The sequence below is a fragment of the Alexandromys fortis genome, unplaced genomic scaffold (assembly GCF_014885135.2).
Source record: "Alexandromys fortis isolate MF-2015 unplaced genomic scaffold, M_Fortis_MF-2015_v1.1 scaffold_13, whole genome shotgun sequence".
NCBI lineage: Eukaryota > Metazoa > Chordata > Mammalia > Rodentia > Cricetidae > Alexandromys > Alexandromys fortis.
Genome location: NW_026067908.1, coordinates 15,184,352 through 15,201,639, shown reverse-complemented (window position 1 = coordinate 15,201,639; position 17,288 = coordinate 15,184,352). Strand labels below are relative to the sequence as shown.

General features: G+C 38.4%; 1 protein-coding gene across 1 annotated transcript in view; it reads right to left on the bottom strand.

Moving 5' to 3' along the window:
* The window catches only part of LOC126498047 (cytochrome P450 2J4), a 29,085-nt gene extending 13,311 nt beyond the window's left edge, over window positions 1-15,774 (bottom strand). Inside the window, exons 1-4 of the mRNA XM_050136397.1 lie at window positions 15,370-15,774; window positions 8,493-8,655; window positions 4,283-4,432; window positions 3,709-3,869 (exon numbers count right to left, since the gene is read on the bottom strand). Coding sequence (XP_049992354.1) covers window positions 3,709-3,869; window positions 4,283-4,432; window positions 8,493-8,655; window positions 15,370-15,579 — 684 coding nt within the window. The 5' untranslated portion in view covers window positions 15,580-15,774. The remainder of the gene's footprint in view (window positions 1-3,708; window positions 3,870-4,282; window positions 4,433-8,492; window positions 8,656-15,369) is intronic.
* Between the last annotated feature and the right edge of the window lie 1,514 nt (window positions 15,775-17,288).

Below are 17,288 nucleotides of genomic sequence, written 5' to 3'. Positions count from 1 at the left end.
AATAAATAAATAAATAAATAAATAAATAAATAAATAAATAAATAAAAAGAAAATGTTGCTGAAGGAGTTATAGCCCTGTCCCCCACTTCATGAAATCATCGCTCAAGTCTCCTTACAGATCCCTTACCTGATTAAAATAACAGGCACTTTTTTCATCTTTCTATTTCTCTATCATGACTTATTTTCTCTCTGGGAAATTACCAGTAACATATATTGTACAAGTAACTGCACATTCTGATTACCCCACCATGGTTTAAACCCCATATGGTAAGACTGCAATCTTTACTGAATTAAAGCTAATTGTGATTGATGTTTCTATAAAATTTGTAGTGCATAACAAAATGTAAAATCAACAACATTTAAAATGAGACAGACATGGGTGTGACTTATACCTCTGTTTCCTTCTGGTTATAATGAATTGTAGCAGATATAATAATGAGAATAACAATGTTAATAGTATGGAAAATGCACAGTGTGCTAATGGGGTCTCCCTGTATTCAAACACTGAAAGTCATGAGATACTCAAAGCATTCCACAGATGTGTGGTGGACTACTGTCTATCTTTTCTTAGACATCTCTGTGCCTACTTGCAGACACCATATTGCAGCATTTTATATGTAAAAGATCATAGTGAAAAATTAGTAAACTTTTGCAGCTGTCCATCAAAGTGTCTGACGTAAGCAGTCATTCCGAGAATGTTTATTATCACTCTCTTCCACCTTTAATTCCCTTCTAAGATATTTTCCCCTTGATACACACACCTAGAAGGGAGCCTGGTACTTCCTGGACTCCCCTGACTTCCCTGACTCTGTGTACTGGAAGCAAAATAATGGAGCTGCTGGGTTTGGACTACAATGACCAAGAGCTAAAACACAGAATACAAAATAGGGTAGGAAATAAATGCAACTGATCTCATTCTTTATGCCTGTTTTCATACATGTAAGTCATGCCAACTAATTTCTCAGTTATTAGTGAGGGCAGCCCTGAAGTTGAGGAGGAAACAGAAATGGAGACGAGTAAAAATAAATCCACTTTGGGGTACATTATGGAGAATCCATGCATAGGAACAGAAAGTCTTCAAGAGAAAAATGAGCTTTTGAAGGACCAGATTCTGTGCTTCAGATTCATTCTCTCTGGAAGCATTATGAACCCAAAATATAATAAAGTCAAAACATCCACAACTGCTATCTGCACACACTCCAGAAGAGTGTCCAAGAGAACACAGAGTGTGGCACAGAAACACAAGAAATATGTAAATACAAGTGGGTTGAATGCCACTAAAAATCATGAACTCCTGAATTAATGTATTCACAGGTACTGAAACAAGTACAATAAAAGCTGAAAAGTTTTCTACAAAATATCATCAGTGGCTTGGAGGCTATAAGAAAGCAGATGAATACAATAAAGGACCTGGGGAAGAAAGTCAACACTAGAAAGAAAAAAAAAACAGCAAAGTGGATGAGAAAATCAGCAAATCAATTGAAAAGATCAACAAAATGGAAGACATGTCCAGCAAGAAGCTGAGGTTTTGCTTTTAAAAAAATGGAAATGGTGAAAATAAATAGCTCAATGAGTCAATAACACACTAAAATCCATCACCAACAGACTAAACTATGCAGAAGACTATCTGTCAGGAATGGAGCCCAATGTTGAGGACACGCTTCATTCATTCCATTAGGGAATAATGGGCATGAGTATAATGTCTAAGAACTCAGAGACACAATCAGAAACTGGACCTCAGCTGCCACAGGATTGCAGGGTCACAGATAAGAAAACAAAGATCTGGGATAAAAAAATAAGTGCATAGAGAATAATTTCAATGAATTTATAGCAGACATTTTCCCCAAATATAGAGACAGAAATAGATTTTCAAAGACAAGTGGTATTTAGACCTTTAAAATAAATACTCCAGAGGAAAGCACCTCTGTGATTTGTTAAATATGTCAAAAAATACAAAAGCTGTAAGGAAAAAAATATTAACTTATGTGCAAAGTCATAAAAATTAGAGTATTAAATTTTATATCATCAATCTCCAAGCCAAGAAAACATGAGATGACACAGCTTATGCTCTGAAAGTAATTGTCAAACATGGACCCCGTATCCAGAATTGCTATCATTTAAAATTAATGGAAAAACATGAATATTTTAGGAAAAGTGAAAATCAGAGCAATTCAGGAGCACTAATCCAACAATACTGAAGGTGTTTGAAGGAGTATTATACACAGAGTAAAAAGAATGCCACTTATGAGAACACAGAAAAAATATAAATTTCATAAGATGAATGGTTGAGAAAATGAGAACTAGGGAAACATCCATCATGTCTAACACAGACAACAAGTAATCCTTAGTAGTAATAGGGAAGAAAGTAAAGTCAAAATGATCTAACTAAGAAGAAAAACAATAAAACCACAGTAGTTATATGATTTAATAATATGTTGAATGTAAGTGACTCCAACAAGCTAAAAAGAGACACAGACTAGCTGACCAAATTTAAAACCTAGATCAAAGTTCGTGTTGTTTCTAGGAAACACACCTTACAGGTAAGATCACCACAAATTAAGAATCAAAGAGAAGAAAATAATTTCTAAAACAAACAGAAGTTGAACAAGATGACATGGTAATTCTCATATCTGAGTTAAAACAGACTTTAAATCCAAAGAGTCATAAGCAATAAAGACATTGCATGCGGGCAACAATTAATAAATCATGACAATTGCAAACAAAAAGGTATATACACACACACACTTTTACATTTGTGATATACACATAATGGAAGCAGAGAATATATTCCTCAAAGTTGTTCTCTGACTTGTATGCACCCACACATGTAACAAAGTACAATATCTTGAAAATGTGGAAAAATACACAAACATCTGCACACACATTCTCCAATGTGTATACACAAAGGTAGTGATGGGCTACTGCAGCAGGCTTAGCAGAAGGAAAACCATTTAGATAACATCAAGCCCTTGTGGTTAATGCCAACATACAAGTGTCTTAAAGAGTCATGAGCATGGCTGACAGATATGTGAAGTATTCAAGTGGCTATAAGGAGTAGACATGGAAAATTGGCCACTGCTGGAGGTGTCATTTGAACCTCAAATGTGTATATTTTCTGGTTTTTAGACTGATTGCATCATGTCGATGGGTATGGGGATAGTGCACTTCTAAATATTTAGTTATATTATATGTTCAGATGCAAATATAAGACAAATGGATTCGCCAAATGGACACTGATATAAAACTATTATTCATAACTCCTAAAACTAGAACAACTCATTTATCTAACTGTAGATAAAAACAACAACACATTCAGTGTACTTCTGGTCTACAGATAACAAGGAACAGGGTACAAAGAAGAATTTCAATACAAGTAAATATGCTAGAAAGTTCCTTTTGAAGGTGACTAACGTAGGAAGAGAGTAGTAGCAGGGAAAAAAAGAAAGTCCAAGTAAATAATATTATTTCCATTCTCTAAATGATATCAGCATTCCTGTAGGCATGTCTATAGACCAATATAAATATCAAAATAGTTCAAATAAATGATAGAAATGTTTTGTATATATTAAGATTCTTATAATCAACAAAAGATCAAAGTCAGAAGGTGGACTTGAAAGATATTTGGATCAAATTCAATATTTCAAATGTTATCAGCTATAAAATGACACTTGTAATACTTTTGGCAGATACACAAAGAAGAGTGCTTACCTGGCACGTCATTGATGCCTCCAAACACGTGGACTCATCCAGTAGCCTCAGCATCTCCTGAAACTGACTGTCATGGTACTCAAAGCGCTCCCCAAAAGTGACAGAGCAAATGATATTGGAAACTGCATTGTTGATGCTGAAGTGAGGGTTAAAAGGCTGTCCTGGGGGTGGAAAGAGGGAGGGATGAGTCCTTCAAAGTTATTCATTTGTTTCTATTTCCTATACTGAATTAATTTGATATGATAGAGGAATACACATTGCAGAAAACCATGGAAGAGGCTCTGGTCAGAGCATACTACATAAAGACTGACATGCTTCAGGGACTCTGCTAATACTGGGAGGCTCAACTGATGACCAGGCCTTAGGTGCAGCAGTGTGTCTAATGACCATCTGTGTGCTTACCTGCAGGACTCCCAGCTCATGGTCATGGCTACAAGTTTACTGCCTAATCCTCAGTTCAAAGCACAGCACAGTGACCAGAGCAAGCACGTAAACATTTAGGAAGAATGTGTTCAACGAATGAGAGGGCCATAGTCTCTAACAGCCTCCCACACCTGCCATGTGGAATGCCCACCTTTCTCCTCTTTTATGGCCTCCACAAGGTATTGGGCTTCCTCCTGCATACGCTGCTCTAAGCTCTTCTTTCCCAACCCAAAGTTCCTCAGGGTCATCAGAGCAAACCTTCTTTGCTCCTTCCATGTCTGGCCACTGGAGAAGACCAATCCTGAAAAGAAGACATTCAGCATTATTACACTGAAATTCTGGTCTAACATTACCTCCTGAACTCTATGACATATGTGCAATGGAAAAAAGAAGGGCCAATAAGGGATTTGGTAACTGTCTAGAGAGAATACCCCAAAGCAAAAAGCATGATGGCTAACATCCTGGTGATCGGCAAAATCACACACTGGTATTTCTTATATATTGTGTAATCTACTCTTTAAGGTCTCTGCATGTTTATTACCAACTAGCAATAGGTCCATTCCCATTGCTGCAAAGAATGGAAGAATACATAACAAAACTTTCCAAGCGAACACAGTTGTTTAACACTCAGGGATTCAAATTCATATCACCTTGGTTCTAAGCTGACACAAAAATCTACTTAGTTGTGTTAAGTTGAATAACAGGAATGAACTAAAGGATAACACAAGGCACATAAATTAAAGAGGTATAAAAGGCTCTATAAGAGAATTCCTATTCAATACAAGCTTTAAATATAAATAATTAATCAATAAGATAAGAAGCATCAGTATTCCACAGAGAAAGAACAGGAGACAAACATTCTGGTCTGTTTAGCATCTACCACCTAATTCATGGCACATGCAATGACATGTGCAAGTGAATTCCTTAACGTTAAAGAAATCATCAGCTCTGACATGAGAATCTCCTTTGTATGCTTTGATTATAATTAATGAATAAAGAAACTGCTTTGGCTTGTTGATACAGCTGAACTTAGGTGGGCAGGGAGAACTGGACTGAATTCTGGGAGAAAGAAGGGCAGAGTCAGGAGACACCATGGATCTGTGGCCAGAGGTAGATGTGCTGAAACTTTGCTGGTAGGCCACAACCTCATAGTGATATACAGGTTAATGGAAATGGGTTAAAGTAAGATGTAAGGATTGGCCAATAAGAAGCTAAAGCTAATGGGCCAACCAAGTGATCTAATTAATACAGTTTCTGTGTGATTATTTAAATTCTAGGTGGCCGGGACAAACAAGCACTCCATCCTCCTACAATTGGTGTGCCAATGTGGGTAACTACATTCACATAAAAACCGGAGAAAGCTTAAAAATTAATTCTGGACACAAAAGAACAGAGTTAAACTCTCTGGTTTGCTATCAGCACTTTCTTGGATGGGCTCTGTTTGCTAGAAGCAAGCAGAGGCATGGATCCTTTAAGAGAGATTTTCCTGATTCAGCCATAGCAGGAAAAAAAGCTGTGGCCATTTTAAAATGCCAGCTTTCTGGGCTATGCTTTCAGTATGACCTCTGGCTCTTGTAGGATACAAAGCATTTGGATGGGGTTTGTGAGCAGACTTCTGCAACTTAATTAATGGTGACATACACTGGCTGTGTGTCTGAAATTGGGGTGGTGTGCTTGGCTCTCAGAGGCTCAAGCGGCTCCGCCATGCTGGACTGGGCAGGGCAAGCAGGGAGTATAGTATTTAACCTAGCAAGGTTGCAGCTTATATTAATAAGTGTTTAGAATTTTAAGAAGTGCTTCTGTTCAGAAAGTAGTTATAGATATGCAATAAAGACAAATTCAGATAAAATAAACACCTATAAATGAGTCGCAGTGTTGGATAAATGTACATAGGCTTGGGAGACAAAAGCAAAGGAGTACAGAGAGTCATAAAAAAGTAAATGGTTCTTTTTTAAAAACTTAAAACAAAGTCTTCAAGCGATAGAATACAGGCAGTAATAGATTAAAGGGAATAAAAAAAGATAAGCCACGTAAAGATGGACTATACACAGAGAGTCTGGATTATTTATATTATCGTATTTTCTTTGATTTTTTTGACTGTGAAGGAGTTAAGTACAGAGAGACATTTCATTGTATGGGCTGTTAAGCTAAAACAGCATATAAAGGTATCATAACTTTCAAATTGGCTTTGGTAAAATTATCTTGTTTCCAAAGAAGATGAGAACTTGTGGATTGCTTCCAGACCAATATGGTTTCATGGAACAAGATCCCCTGATAGGTTGTTGTTAACACTCCCACAAAGAAAATACTTCATCCAACTGCTGACTGAAATGAACTTAGCCCATAAGATACACCATGAAAGACCTGATTAACAGCTCCCCAAAACAGTAGGAAGTAATATGAAGAAAACTAGGCCCATATTCCTAAATATTGTCTATAAATGTTTGTTTACATTTAAAGGGGGATATGATATAGATATGAATAATTTGTATTGGTATGGATTTTGGTTTATTGATACAAATTTAAGATTAATTTTGTTATATNNNAGGTATTGTGTTTGTGCATTTCATTTAAAATGTAATCTATAATTAAGAAGTATAAGTTAATAGGTACTCATCTATAATAGTCAAACTTGTAGTCATGTTAATTAGGTTTTGATATATAGGGATATATTTCATTTAGTTAGGTATTCTTCAAATCTTTCAAAGATCTTCAGAATATGGCATCTAAGTGTTTTAAAAATTTAGGACTTTTCATGACAGTGAGACACATATGCTCCTGGCAGCATCAATCTACTTCAAGAAGAAGATGGGCATTGAAGAGGCTCCTTATGGAGTTGTTAGATGAACTAGAAATGAAGGATCCACAGAGAAATAACTGATGAGCTTGCCTAAAGGTGAGACGATCCTTTGGAGTTCCTGCTACATGCAAGATATTCTGCAGTATACAGAAGAAAGTGACTGGAAAATTGCTAATATAGGCAGACCTGTCTTTGAATTTTCCTGCTTCACGGAAAATTCTGCTGGATACTATAGGCCTGTAGGCTGAAGATGGATTCCCCAATGGTATAGAAGAACTCTGGGTGACTACCCAGGCAGTGAGATGTCTCTTTCATTTCTAGAGTTTTGAAAGTTGCTTACAACGCACTTCTTGTTTACTTAGGTAATAGTATATCCTTATGGAGTCTTTGATGGAGTAGAAAAATAGTTTTCCTTGTTATGATAAAAGATAAAGTAAAGGGGGCTGGAGAGATGGCTCAGAGGTTAAGAGCACTGACTGCTCTTCTAGAGGTCCTGAGTTCAATTCCCAGCAACCACAGGGTGGCTCACAATCATCTGTAATGAGATCTGGTGCCTTCTTCTGGCCTGCAAGTATACATGCAAGCAGAACACTGTATATGTAATAAATAAAGATTTATTTAAAAAAGATAAAGTAAATAGAAATATTGTAACTGTAATTCTTACTTGATAACTGTTTTGTTGTATGTAATTTTACTATGTTAAAGTTAAAACCTTTTTTATTTAAACAGAAAAGGGGAGGTGATGTGGGAATCTCCTCTTACAGGTTTTTCCTAAGTTTAGTACAAGTTTGATACTTCTGATAAATATCTTTTACCCTTAACCTTGTAGTTCTGTGTGATTTAATTAGCTAATGGCTCAGCATATTGTATTTGATGGAGTATATGTTATATAAAGATGGAGATTTTATCTATTATGTGCACTATGAATAACGTGTGCCTAGCTCTGTGTTTCCTATAACAGATAACACAGTTTATTATGTACAATTAATGATTCATTACCTGAAGGAGAAATTAGGAAATGTCTAAAACTGACAATTTGGCAGGTCAATACACTTGAAGTTCTGCTTTCAATTTTGGAGCATACAACCTGATATAATGGTGATCTTGAGTGTTCGTGCTGTACTCGTCTAACCCTGTCTAGAAGGCTGGAGAGTTCTGTGTTGCATGGCTTTAATAATGGAGTATGAGAAGGCAGAAACAAGAAGAGCAGCAGCAGGATGGGGCTGAATTACTCCAGTTTTCTTGGGACAGAGGGTTGGCGAGGGAAAAGGGAAGTAAGAACACAGTGTGTCTGGCTGTGGCTGGATGCTAGGGTTCCTTCTCACCAACACATTTATAATTAGCTAATTCAAGATGTGGTTATTTCTAATCTCTTGAAATGAGATGACACTGTTTAGTACTCTGATGGGTACTTTCATTCAGGAAATGTGACATTCTGCTTCCTTTAAATATAATAAATTATGGTAGAATTGTTTATGGCTATGTTGGAAAGTTAGATACAGCTATGCTTAACATATCAGAATCACTATAATGCACACACCATGTTGCTCAATAAACTTACCATTGTTACTAGAGATACGTTCTCGGGTACGAGTGATAGGGCGTTTCAAAATGTTTTCTTCCATGTGAGTAAAGACTTCTTTGATTAAGGGGAGTCCAGTTATCATTACTGAATTTACATCACCAAGATTCAGGCTAAAAATGTTCCCATATTTCTTCACAAACTGAAAAATATAACAAGAGTTATAGTTAAGTGTGCCTGTGTCTGGGTTTCCAAGGATGGCAGGCAAGTGTGTAGCTAATGGGATTCATGTTGAGAGGTTTCTGTGAGTGGGGAGATGTGCCATTGTCTGTGGAAATATTTCTGAAGTTGTGGTTTCCTTAACTGCACTAAACTTAAATTCAAATTAGGAAAAAGTTTTATTATATTATATAAAAGTTCATTAATATAAGTCTCATGGACTGACTATGCACCTTCAATGTCTACCTAGAGAAAAACATGAGGATATAAGTTTCAATGAAGAAGCAAAATCACTGATCGACAGCACCCTGAAATCTTATGAAAAGAGAACATGTGACACATTTGACCTGACAAAGGTCAAGGAAGGTGCTTATAAACTTGATGTTGGGGCAGTTTTGTGGACATCCTCATAGAAGAAATGGTTTAATCAGAAAATAATGTCCCACACTCATCAACATGCTTAACATGGGATGTACATGTGTGACAAATTGGACAGACACTAAGGGAACTCTGTTATTTGTATATGGAAGAGGTACCTTGGTGTGATAGAAATGTTCCTGATTTCTTTCTTTTTCACCAAACTTCAAACAATTTCAGGATTAGAAAATTTCTCTTAAGTATTTCATTCATATATCTATCCAACATGAACCAAATGAACATCAACTTGTCCCTAGACTAACTCATAAAGATGCAAGTCTTTCAAAGATATTAAAGGTTGGAAGTTAAAAATTTTGACACTCAGTGAGGCAGAGAAAAAAGGCCATCAGTCCAGAGAAAGATTGAAATGCATGTGTACTAGGCAGATATAGCAACCATGAAATCCTAGTTAATCACAATATCTAGCATCTATTTAGGCAAAGGTGACCCTGCCTTCCCCTAACCTTGCTGGATATGAACTGTACAATAAAGAGCTGAGGATAGAAGTGGAGACATCTGTGAAGGTCTGGGATGATGCAAGCATGTAGGGTCTATGGATTAATAACAGGGCTCTTAGGGCAGGTGTTCTTTTCCAAGTCTCAGACTACCACTATGAAAGGGTAAAAATTACTTCCCTACCCCCTGCAGAGTTCTGTGGGGAAGAATGAGAATGATATTGTGAGAAGCACTTTGTTTAGTTCCAGGCACCCAACCATCGACTACATCTCTGAGAAATAAATGAGCTCTGTGTTCAAATGCCTGGGGATACAAACGTATGGTGAGAGCCAAGAAAATAACCCATCAGGTCCAGATAGCTGCCCTCACGGAGTGGGTACTCAGTATGCTTTATGCTTTACTTTATTCTTTGTAACTGTTCTACCACAGTTAGAATTTTCATCATCTTTCTAAAGAGGAAATAAATTGCAAATGAAGTAATGTAGCTTTAAAAAAAGTCTCTTGCCTGGTAGAGGGGCGCTGCCAGATGTTATATACATCTGTAGAAAATTAATACCTTTGAATTTCTATGAGACTTGGGGTTTTAGAGGCAGTTGGGATGGGGACCAGGCATGAAGGTATTAGTGACAGAGTTTAGGGGAGCAAGAAGAGGAAGTTGGAGAGAATGAGAACACCCATGAAGATGCAGAAGACATAAGGTTTTGCAAAGTTTGATGAGAGTATGTGATCATTTCCAAAGATTCTTCTTCCTGTGTGTTCTCAAATCAGTCCTTAGTTGACCCACCTCTCCTTTTGTCATCCTGAGTCTTGTCAGTAGTACCAAACAGGAGGGTACAATCTGTGGTCTCCTTCCCTACTCTTACCTTCATTTACTTGTGCCCTATCCTATTAGTCACAGAACCTTGAATCTTTGTGAGTCATGTCAAACAAACATAATGATTTGATCTGATTCCAGGATTATGCACCCATATTATAGATAGACACTTACTTAGACTCTGTACTTCCTTAGTTCTTTATCCGAGTCCTTGCTAACTTCATTGGGTTTTAGCATTATCTGACTTGTCTGGTCCGTAAGGCAGAGCGAACAAGTATATGCCTTTTCTTTTAAGAGATGCCAGTAATACATGTGTACAAATGAGGAAAAAGCTAAATTCATCTTGATTAGTGTGTGGGTGAGATTTAGGGTGTATGAGAATTTGTTGACTAAATTTATTTACTAAATTCATTGACTAACTTTCAATATCAATCATGAAGTTTAGGGAACAACTTATAAAATAAGGCTTAAGTGCATCATAATTAGCAATGTGTACCACATAGATTCCCTCCTTGTATTGGAGCGGCATCCAGCATCTGAGACTCGGCACTAGGGTCAATGTTTTTTCCATCTTTTCCAGCTCTGTGCCCATGTATGTTTCTAGTTCAACACAAGTGATTCAAAACTTTTATCTTGTTGTGGAATGAATGAAGATGAGCAGATTCTGATCTTTACAATTCTCAACCATGCCAGGTCTGTCAGCCAATTAATGTAATAATGTATTAAATAACCAAGAAGGCCCTTGGGTATATGTCTTAAGGCAGGTAGGGCACAGTTTCACTATACATTAAGTAAGCCATTTGAAAAATTAAAACAAAAGTGTATTTTCTTTTTTTAAAATATTTATTTATTTATTATGTATACAATGTTCTGTCTGTGTGTATGCCTGAAGGCCAGAAGAGGGCACCAGACCTCATTACAGATGGTTGTGAGCCACCATGTGGTTGCTGGGAATTGAACTCGGGACCTCTGGAAGAGCAGGCAATGCTCTTAACGGCTGAGCCGTCTCTCCAGCCCCAAAAGTATATTTTCTTAAAGGTGACTCAGAGGGGTAAAAGAGTTAAAATTGAAAATAACAATAGATTGAAATAAGAGATATAAACGTGACAAAAGAAATAGGAGACAGAAAAGTTAATAGTAGAAGTAAATCTCTAAGTGGATTGTTGTAGAACAATGTAGGGTGGGATGCATGTCTTGGATAAAGAGAAAGTAGAAGCTATGGATTAATGAGATAAATGATCCATGAAAGCAAATGGCATACTGGTTCTATTAGCCCCTTAGAAGCAATAGAAAAGGGGCATTCAGGAGGAAAATTCCCACCACCATTAGCAGGATATGAGATGGTCTGATCATCTGAATGAATCCTTACAGCTCTGTGTAGTGAGGTGTGAGCTGTGTGTGTGTGTGTGTGTGTCTGTGTGTGTGTCAGTGCATGTGTGTGATTTCCTAATTGGTACAAGAACAAAAACTGCATATTCTTTGTTAAAGTTTAGCATTTTTCTTTTAGGAGTGTGTGTGTGTGTGTGTGCGCGCGCGCACACTTGCGTGTTTGTGTGTGTGTATGCTAGAGGTCAACCTCAGGTATCATTTTCAGCAGCTGCCCACCTTGTTAGCTTGTTTGGGTCCGTGTATTTCCTTACCTTTGAAAAGGCATGGCAGGCTGGCCAGTGAGCTTTAGAGCTTTGGCTGTCTTCTTCCTGTTACTGAGTTTATTACAGAAAGTTCTTCAATGCAGAGAAGTTCTGAAACAGAGAACTGCCATAAACAGTGGCACTGTAACTTTATTTTTATTATGATAAAATCTCAAAACCTAGATGAACAAGTGATATGAAATTATTTCTGAGTGGGTAAATGTATGTACATGGTGGTACATAAGAGAGTGTGTTAGTGGTCTTGTTTGTAGAGAAGTAGTTCTTTGTCTCTTCTGCTTAATTGTGTTATGTTGTTTTTCTTTTTCGGTATGTACATGTCCTCGTGTGCTTTCTGTTGTGATGAATCACTGATGAAAAGCCACTTGGGAAGAAAGGGTTTACTTTTACAAGTTATATTCTATCATCAAGTGCAGGAATGATGTCATCTCAGTGGACTGGACTCTGCTATATTAATTAACAACCAAAATCAAATGTCCCACACACTACGGTGATGGAGACAACTCTTTAATTGAGGTTCCCTCTTCCTCAGGTCATGTCTAGGTTTTGTTAAGTGGACTAAACCTAACCAAAACTGTATATATTTCTTTTAAGCTGAAAAATCACTTTCTATTCAATAAGGAAACATAAAATAAATCTATGGACATAACAAAGTTTGGTAGCAGTACCTTTAAGACTTTATAGAAGACTAGAGTATTCCTTGAAATTTCAGAGTGTATATCTGCTCTTCACTATAATGCTGTGCACATGAACTCATTTAAGCACAGCTGTGTACACTCCTTGGTACATTAACTCCTCTTCAGAGTAACACTCTCATTGACCATTTCCTGAGAGAGCCTTAGAATGCAGAAAATGTGCAATGCACAGCCTAAGACGACATCTGCTAGAGTCCTGCTAGAAACTGAGATGAAGATAAAGTACTGGAACCAATTCATAAATAGTGAGGTTGTCAGCAAAATATATATAGTGTGAAGGTTAAAATACTCATCCTGTGATATCACACCATACAGATACAAAGACTGAAGAATAAGTACACGCAGGAACATAAAGGTTACTTCCTCTAGGAGAAACGTCTTATTAGAGGACACATAGCCAAAGGTCACGACAAGTGATAGGGAATTCAAAAGTCCTCAACTGCAAGAAGTTCACAATTCTAGGCAGCGTGCAAGTCAGAACAGGTTTTATTGTTGCCAGAGTCAGTCAGCTTTTTGATGAGGGAAAGCTAGAAAGCTCTCTAAGAAAACTTAGAAAGGAAACAAGGCTGCTTTTAGGCCTGACCTTTTAGGCAAGTATGTTTTAGGCTCAGAAGTTTCACCACCAAAAGCATTAAGTGGACTCTCTTGATTTCAATCAAGAAGTTTGAAGAGTTTATTGTTTTTTTCTTTTTTAAGGGAGATAATTCATTGGGCCTCAAGACATTAAATTGGAAGGTATATAACCTGCTTGACTCCGGGTTCTTATTCTTCCATATGTGTGATTTGGGAGAAAAATGGTGATATTTTCTGTATCTATTTTCAAATCTACAAACCTTAGGTTCATTGTCATAAAAAATATGTCAACAGAGCCAATAATAAAATAATCCTAACAATTTATAAATTGGGGTTGTGCTTTAGAAGAGGCGCCTAGTAATGTGAGAAGAAGGTCCACCCTGTACTGCACAGAGAAAGCAGACAGCAAAAAGGAAGACCCAGCACCAGAGGCATCACAACTGTGCCTCATTAAACAGATGTCCCCCCCCCAAAAAAAAAAACAGGAAAGAGAAAATTCTTGAAGTATGGTTGAAACTTCCTAGTTTGGCAAAATACAGATCTACCATGAAGAACTCAACGGCATAAAACGACAAGTGAAAGCAAAACTGTCAATATCAGCCTGAAAATTCAAAACACAGAAATCTCTTGAAAGCAGAGAGAGAATGTCTTGCTACTTATAGGGAAACCAAAAGGGCCGGAAGAAGTGGGAGGACATCTAAAAATGCTAAGTGCAGCAGATAATCAACCCAGTGTTCTACAATCAGGGTAAAGACAGTGTAGGAAGGAGGTAAAGACATTATGTGGAGGGCACAGCTAAGAAGCTTCTTTCTGTGACAGCCTCCTCTGAGGGAATGAAGAAAGAAAGTGCTTGAGGTCAGAAAGGAAATGATGAGCTTGAAAGGTCAGAGAAAAGACAGCTATGGGAGGACGAGTAAGGGGCAAAGACAACAGACTCCTGTGCCTTCGAGTCCCAGCTGCACTGACACTGAAGAGCAGGGCAGTGTGGGATGTGCGTCTCAGTGAGTGGGGACAGCACCTGGGGCAGTGCATCATACAGGGGAGAGGGCTCCCCCATGTTTGTAGTCGCTGCACTTCACATGGAAAATGCTGTTAGCAAACTCTCATGAGCTGTGTGTGCGTAATGAGTAACACAGAACAGATGCTGGGAGGACAATAGAAGAGATGTAAAGAGAGAGAAGATGAACAGAAAGGCATCCACTCGGAGAGTGTCTGAGAAACACACAGGGAAGGGATAGTGGGAAAAAAAAAAACAGAGGTGGGAATAAATTATGGGCTTAAAGCATTAAATAGCAATAAATAATAAGACATGCTCACTCTTCACATGCAATGGGAAGTGACAGGTATAATTAAACATGGCTGGAGGATTCACTATCTAAGCAAGGAAAATACTGTGGATAAAGAGGAACTTTACATGGAAGATGGTCATTCACCAGAAAGAAGAACCACAGTCGTACATGTGTACATAGTGCGCATGACAGTCTTTCCAATATAGGGGAGAGCTTCCAGAACTGAGTGGAAAGAGTCAGACTCCCAGCAGAGCTGGGGATTCCAGTGCATCTTTCTCTGGAGTTGATAAAATCAGTAGAGGAACAGTCAGCAAGGATGTAGAAGGACCAAACAAGGATTAATAAGAGAGAACTAATATTTGTAGAAAACTCCAGTCAAGAGAAAAATATACTTCTTTTTTCTCAACAAGAACTTTAACCAAGTAAGTGGAGGTACCACCTTCCAACACATTTCTCAAGTTGGCAGGGCTTCTTTGTCAAGATATATCACCATGCCTCCTTCAATACACCTGGACTTAAATAATGAAGGTTAAAGGAATTAAAATCATTTACAGTGCGTTCTCAGACAATAAAAGAATTACCACAAAAATTAAAACCCAAAAGTACAAGGATAAGAATTATCTCCAACTTTTTGAAAATTGAACAGCATATTTCTTAAAGGAGAACACAGGGTTTTCGTTTGGAATAGCAGGTTGTCACCACCACCCTTTGAACCTGGTCGTCTGTCCTAGTACCTAGATGTCCCCTGTTCCTGTAGCTCACGATTACATCAGGACAGAGCTAGGCACCCTTTGCCCATCCTACCGGCTGTATTGAGAGGTGGGGCTTCTCAAAGTCCAGCTGGAAAATGCTGCCCACGAAGGGCAGACCCCTCGGACCCGGTGGGTAGTTCTTGGGGTGCCGATTTTTGAGGTAGTCAGCCAAAAACAGAAAGGTGACAGCAGCCAGCAACAGAGTCCTGAGATGGAGCGCAGCCCAGACAGCAGCCACCAGGGAACCCGCAGCAGCTAGCATGGCTGGAACTGAAACCGGTTCTTTGAGGAATGAGAGTCTGAACTGGGACAAGTCCCAGGTGTTAACCACCAAGGGCTCCCCACAGAACCGATCCCTTCATTAGTCCCTTCCTATCCCTTCCTGTGTCCCTCCTATTTCCTCCCTGAAGCTGGGCTCCCTTGCCGGACCAACGTTTCTTAGAATAGCTTCCAATCAGCTTGAGGGAGCAGCTCTAATCAAGGGCACAGAGCTCTTCGCCCCGCCCCGCCCCGCCCCGTCCCGCCCCGCCCCTCCCCTCAGAGTTTTTACCCTTTCCTCCCCAACCTTCCCTCACCTGCACTTCCTGGCTGTGTTTTGCCCTGCAGGTGTCCAGGAGTAATTCTATAGTGACTAGTGCTGTGCCCAGCCAGGTGCCTGGCACTAGGTTCCCAGGGGAACACACAGGAAACGTGGTTTTAAAGGGCACCAATGGATAGGCTGAGTGGAACCAGGAAATCTCAAGGGGCCCCATCCCTAGAGAAAGAACTACAGGCAACTAAAAGCTGCTGATGGGGAGATTTGGTTTTCCAAGGAGGGGTTCTCTAACTGGATATTCTATACTAAGTGGAGTGGCCAGCCCTGAAAACATGAACAGACCAGAAACAAAATGGACCCAGGAGGTTGTATTTATATACCCATGTGTTTACATAGATAGCAACTATAATAATTGATTTTTAAGAAGGTCATTAGTCTGAGTGGGGAGACATGGGCAGGACTGAAGAGAAGAAAGAGAAGGGAAGAAATGATGTGATTATGTTTTAATTAAAATTAAAAAGAAATGAGATGGAGTGTGGTGACGAATGTCTTTAACATCAGCACTCAGAAGCAGTGCTCTCACCTCTTTAAGAAATCACTTCCCTTTAACAGAGCTATGCTTGCCAAAAACGTGCATCCATGGATGCCTAGTTAACATTTGTTGAAGGAGCATCTTGCTCCTGATTACTATTATGAATAATATTGTTACTGTTGTGGTTCTGGGGACTGAATTCAGGGACCTACGGCAAAGCTACTTATTTATTATTTGTATGCTTACACTTGTGACATGGAGTGCCTCTGGAGGTCAGTGGATTACTTGTGGGATTCCTTTCTCCTTTCACCTTATGACACCCAAGAACCAAACTGTATCCACACTAACTCAAATTGCTAATAGTAATGAAAAAAATCTTAGAAACACAGGATAGAACACCATTGACGTATATGGGAATAAGATGAATGTCCATCAACCTTTCATCAGAAACAGGCTAACAAATATGAGAACACAAAATAAAGGAATGGCAAATTCAAAGCAGCCATCAAGGAGGGGACTCTACCAATGCTGGGTTCTATATCTGCAAATAATTTTCTTCAGAAACTAAAGCAAAACAAATACATTCTATTGCTAAGAAGAGGTAAGGTATATCTAATACAAGCCTATATTTCTTTCAAGTACTTGTATTAAAAAAATCAGACAGTATCAGACAAATAAGTTGAGGATACAGCACAATGTTTTTGAAACCCAAGCACCAACCAGAACCCAAACAGAACTCATAAAGAGGATGGCTGACATGGATGCAATCATACATAAAAGAATAACAAAGAGAATGAGTGAAACAAAGAGTGGGTTCTTTGAAAAGATTAAAGAGACTGACATCTTAAAAAAGGAAAAGAAACCCTGGGAAGATCCAACAAATTAGTGGTGAAAATTGACATTC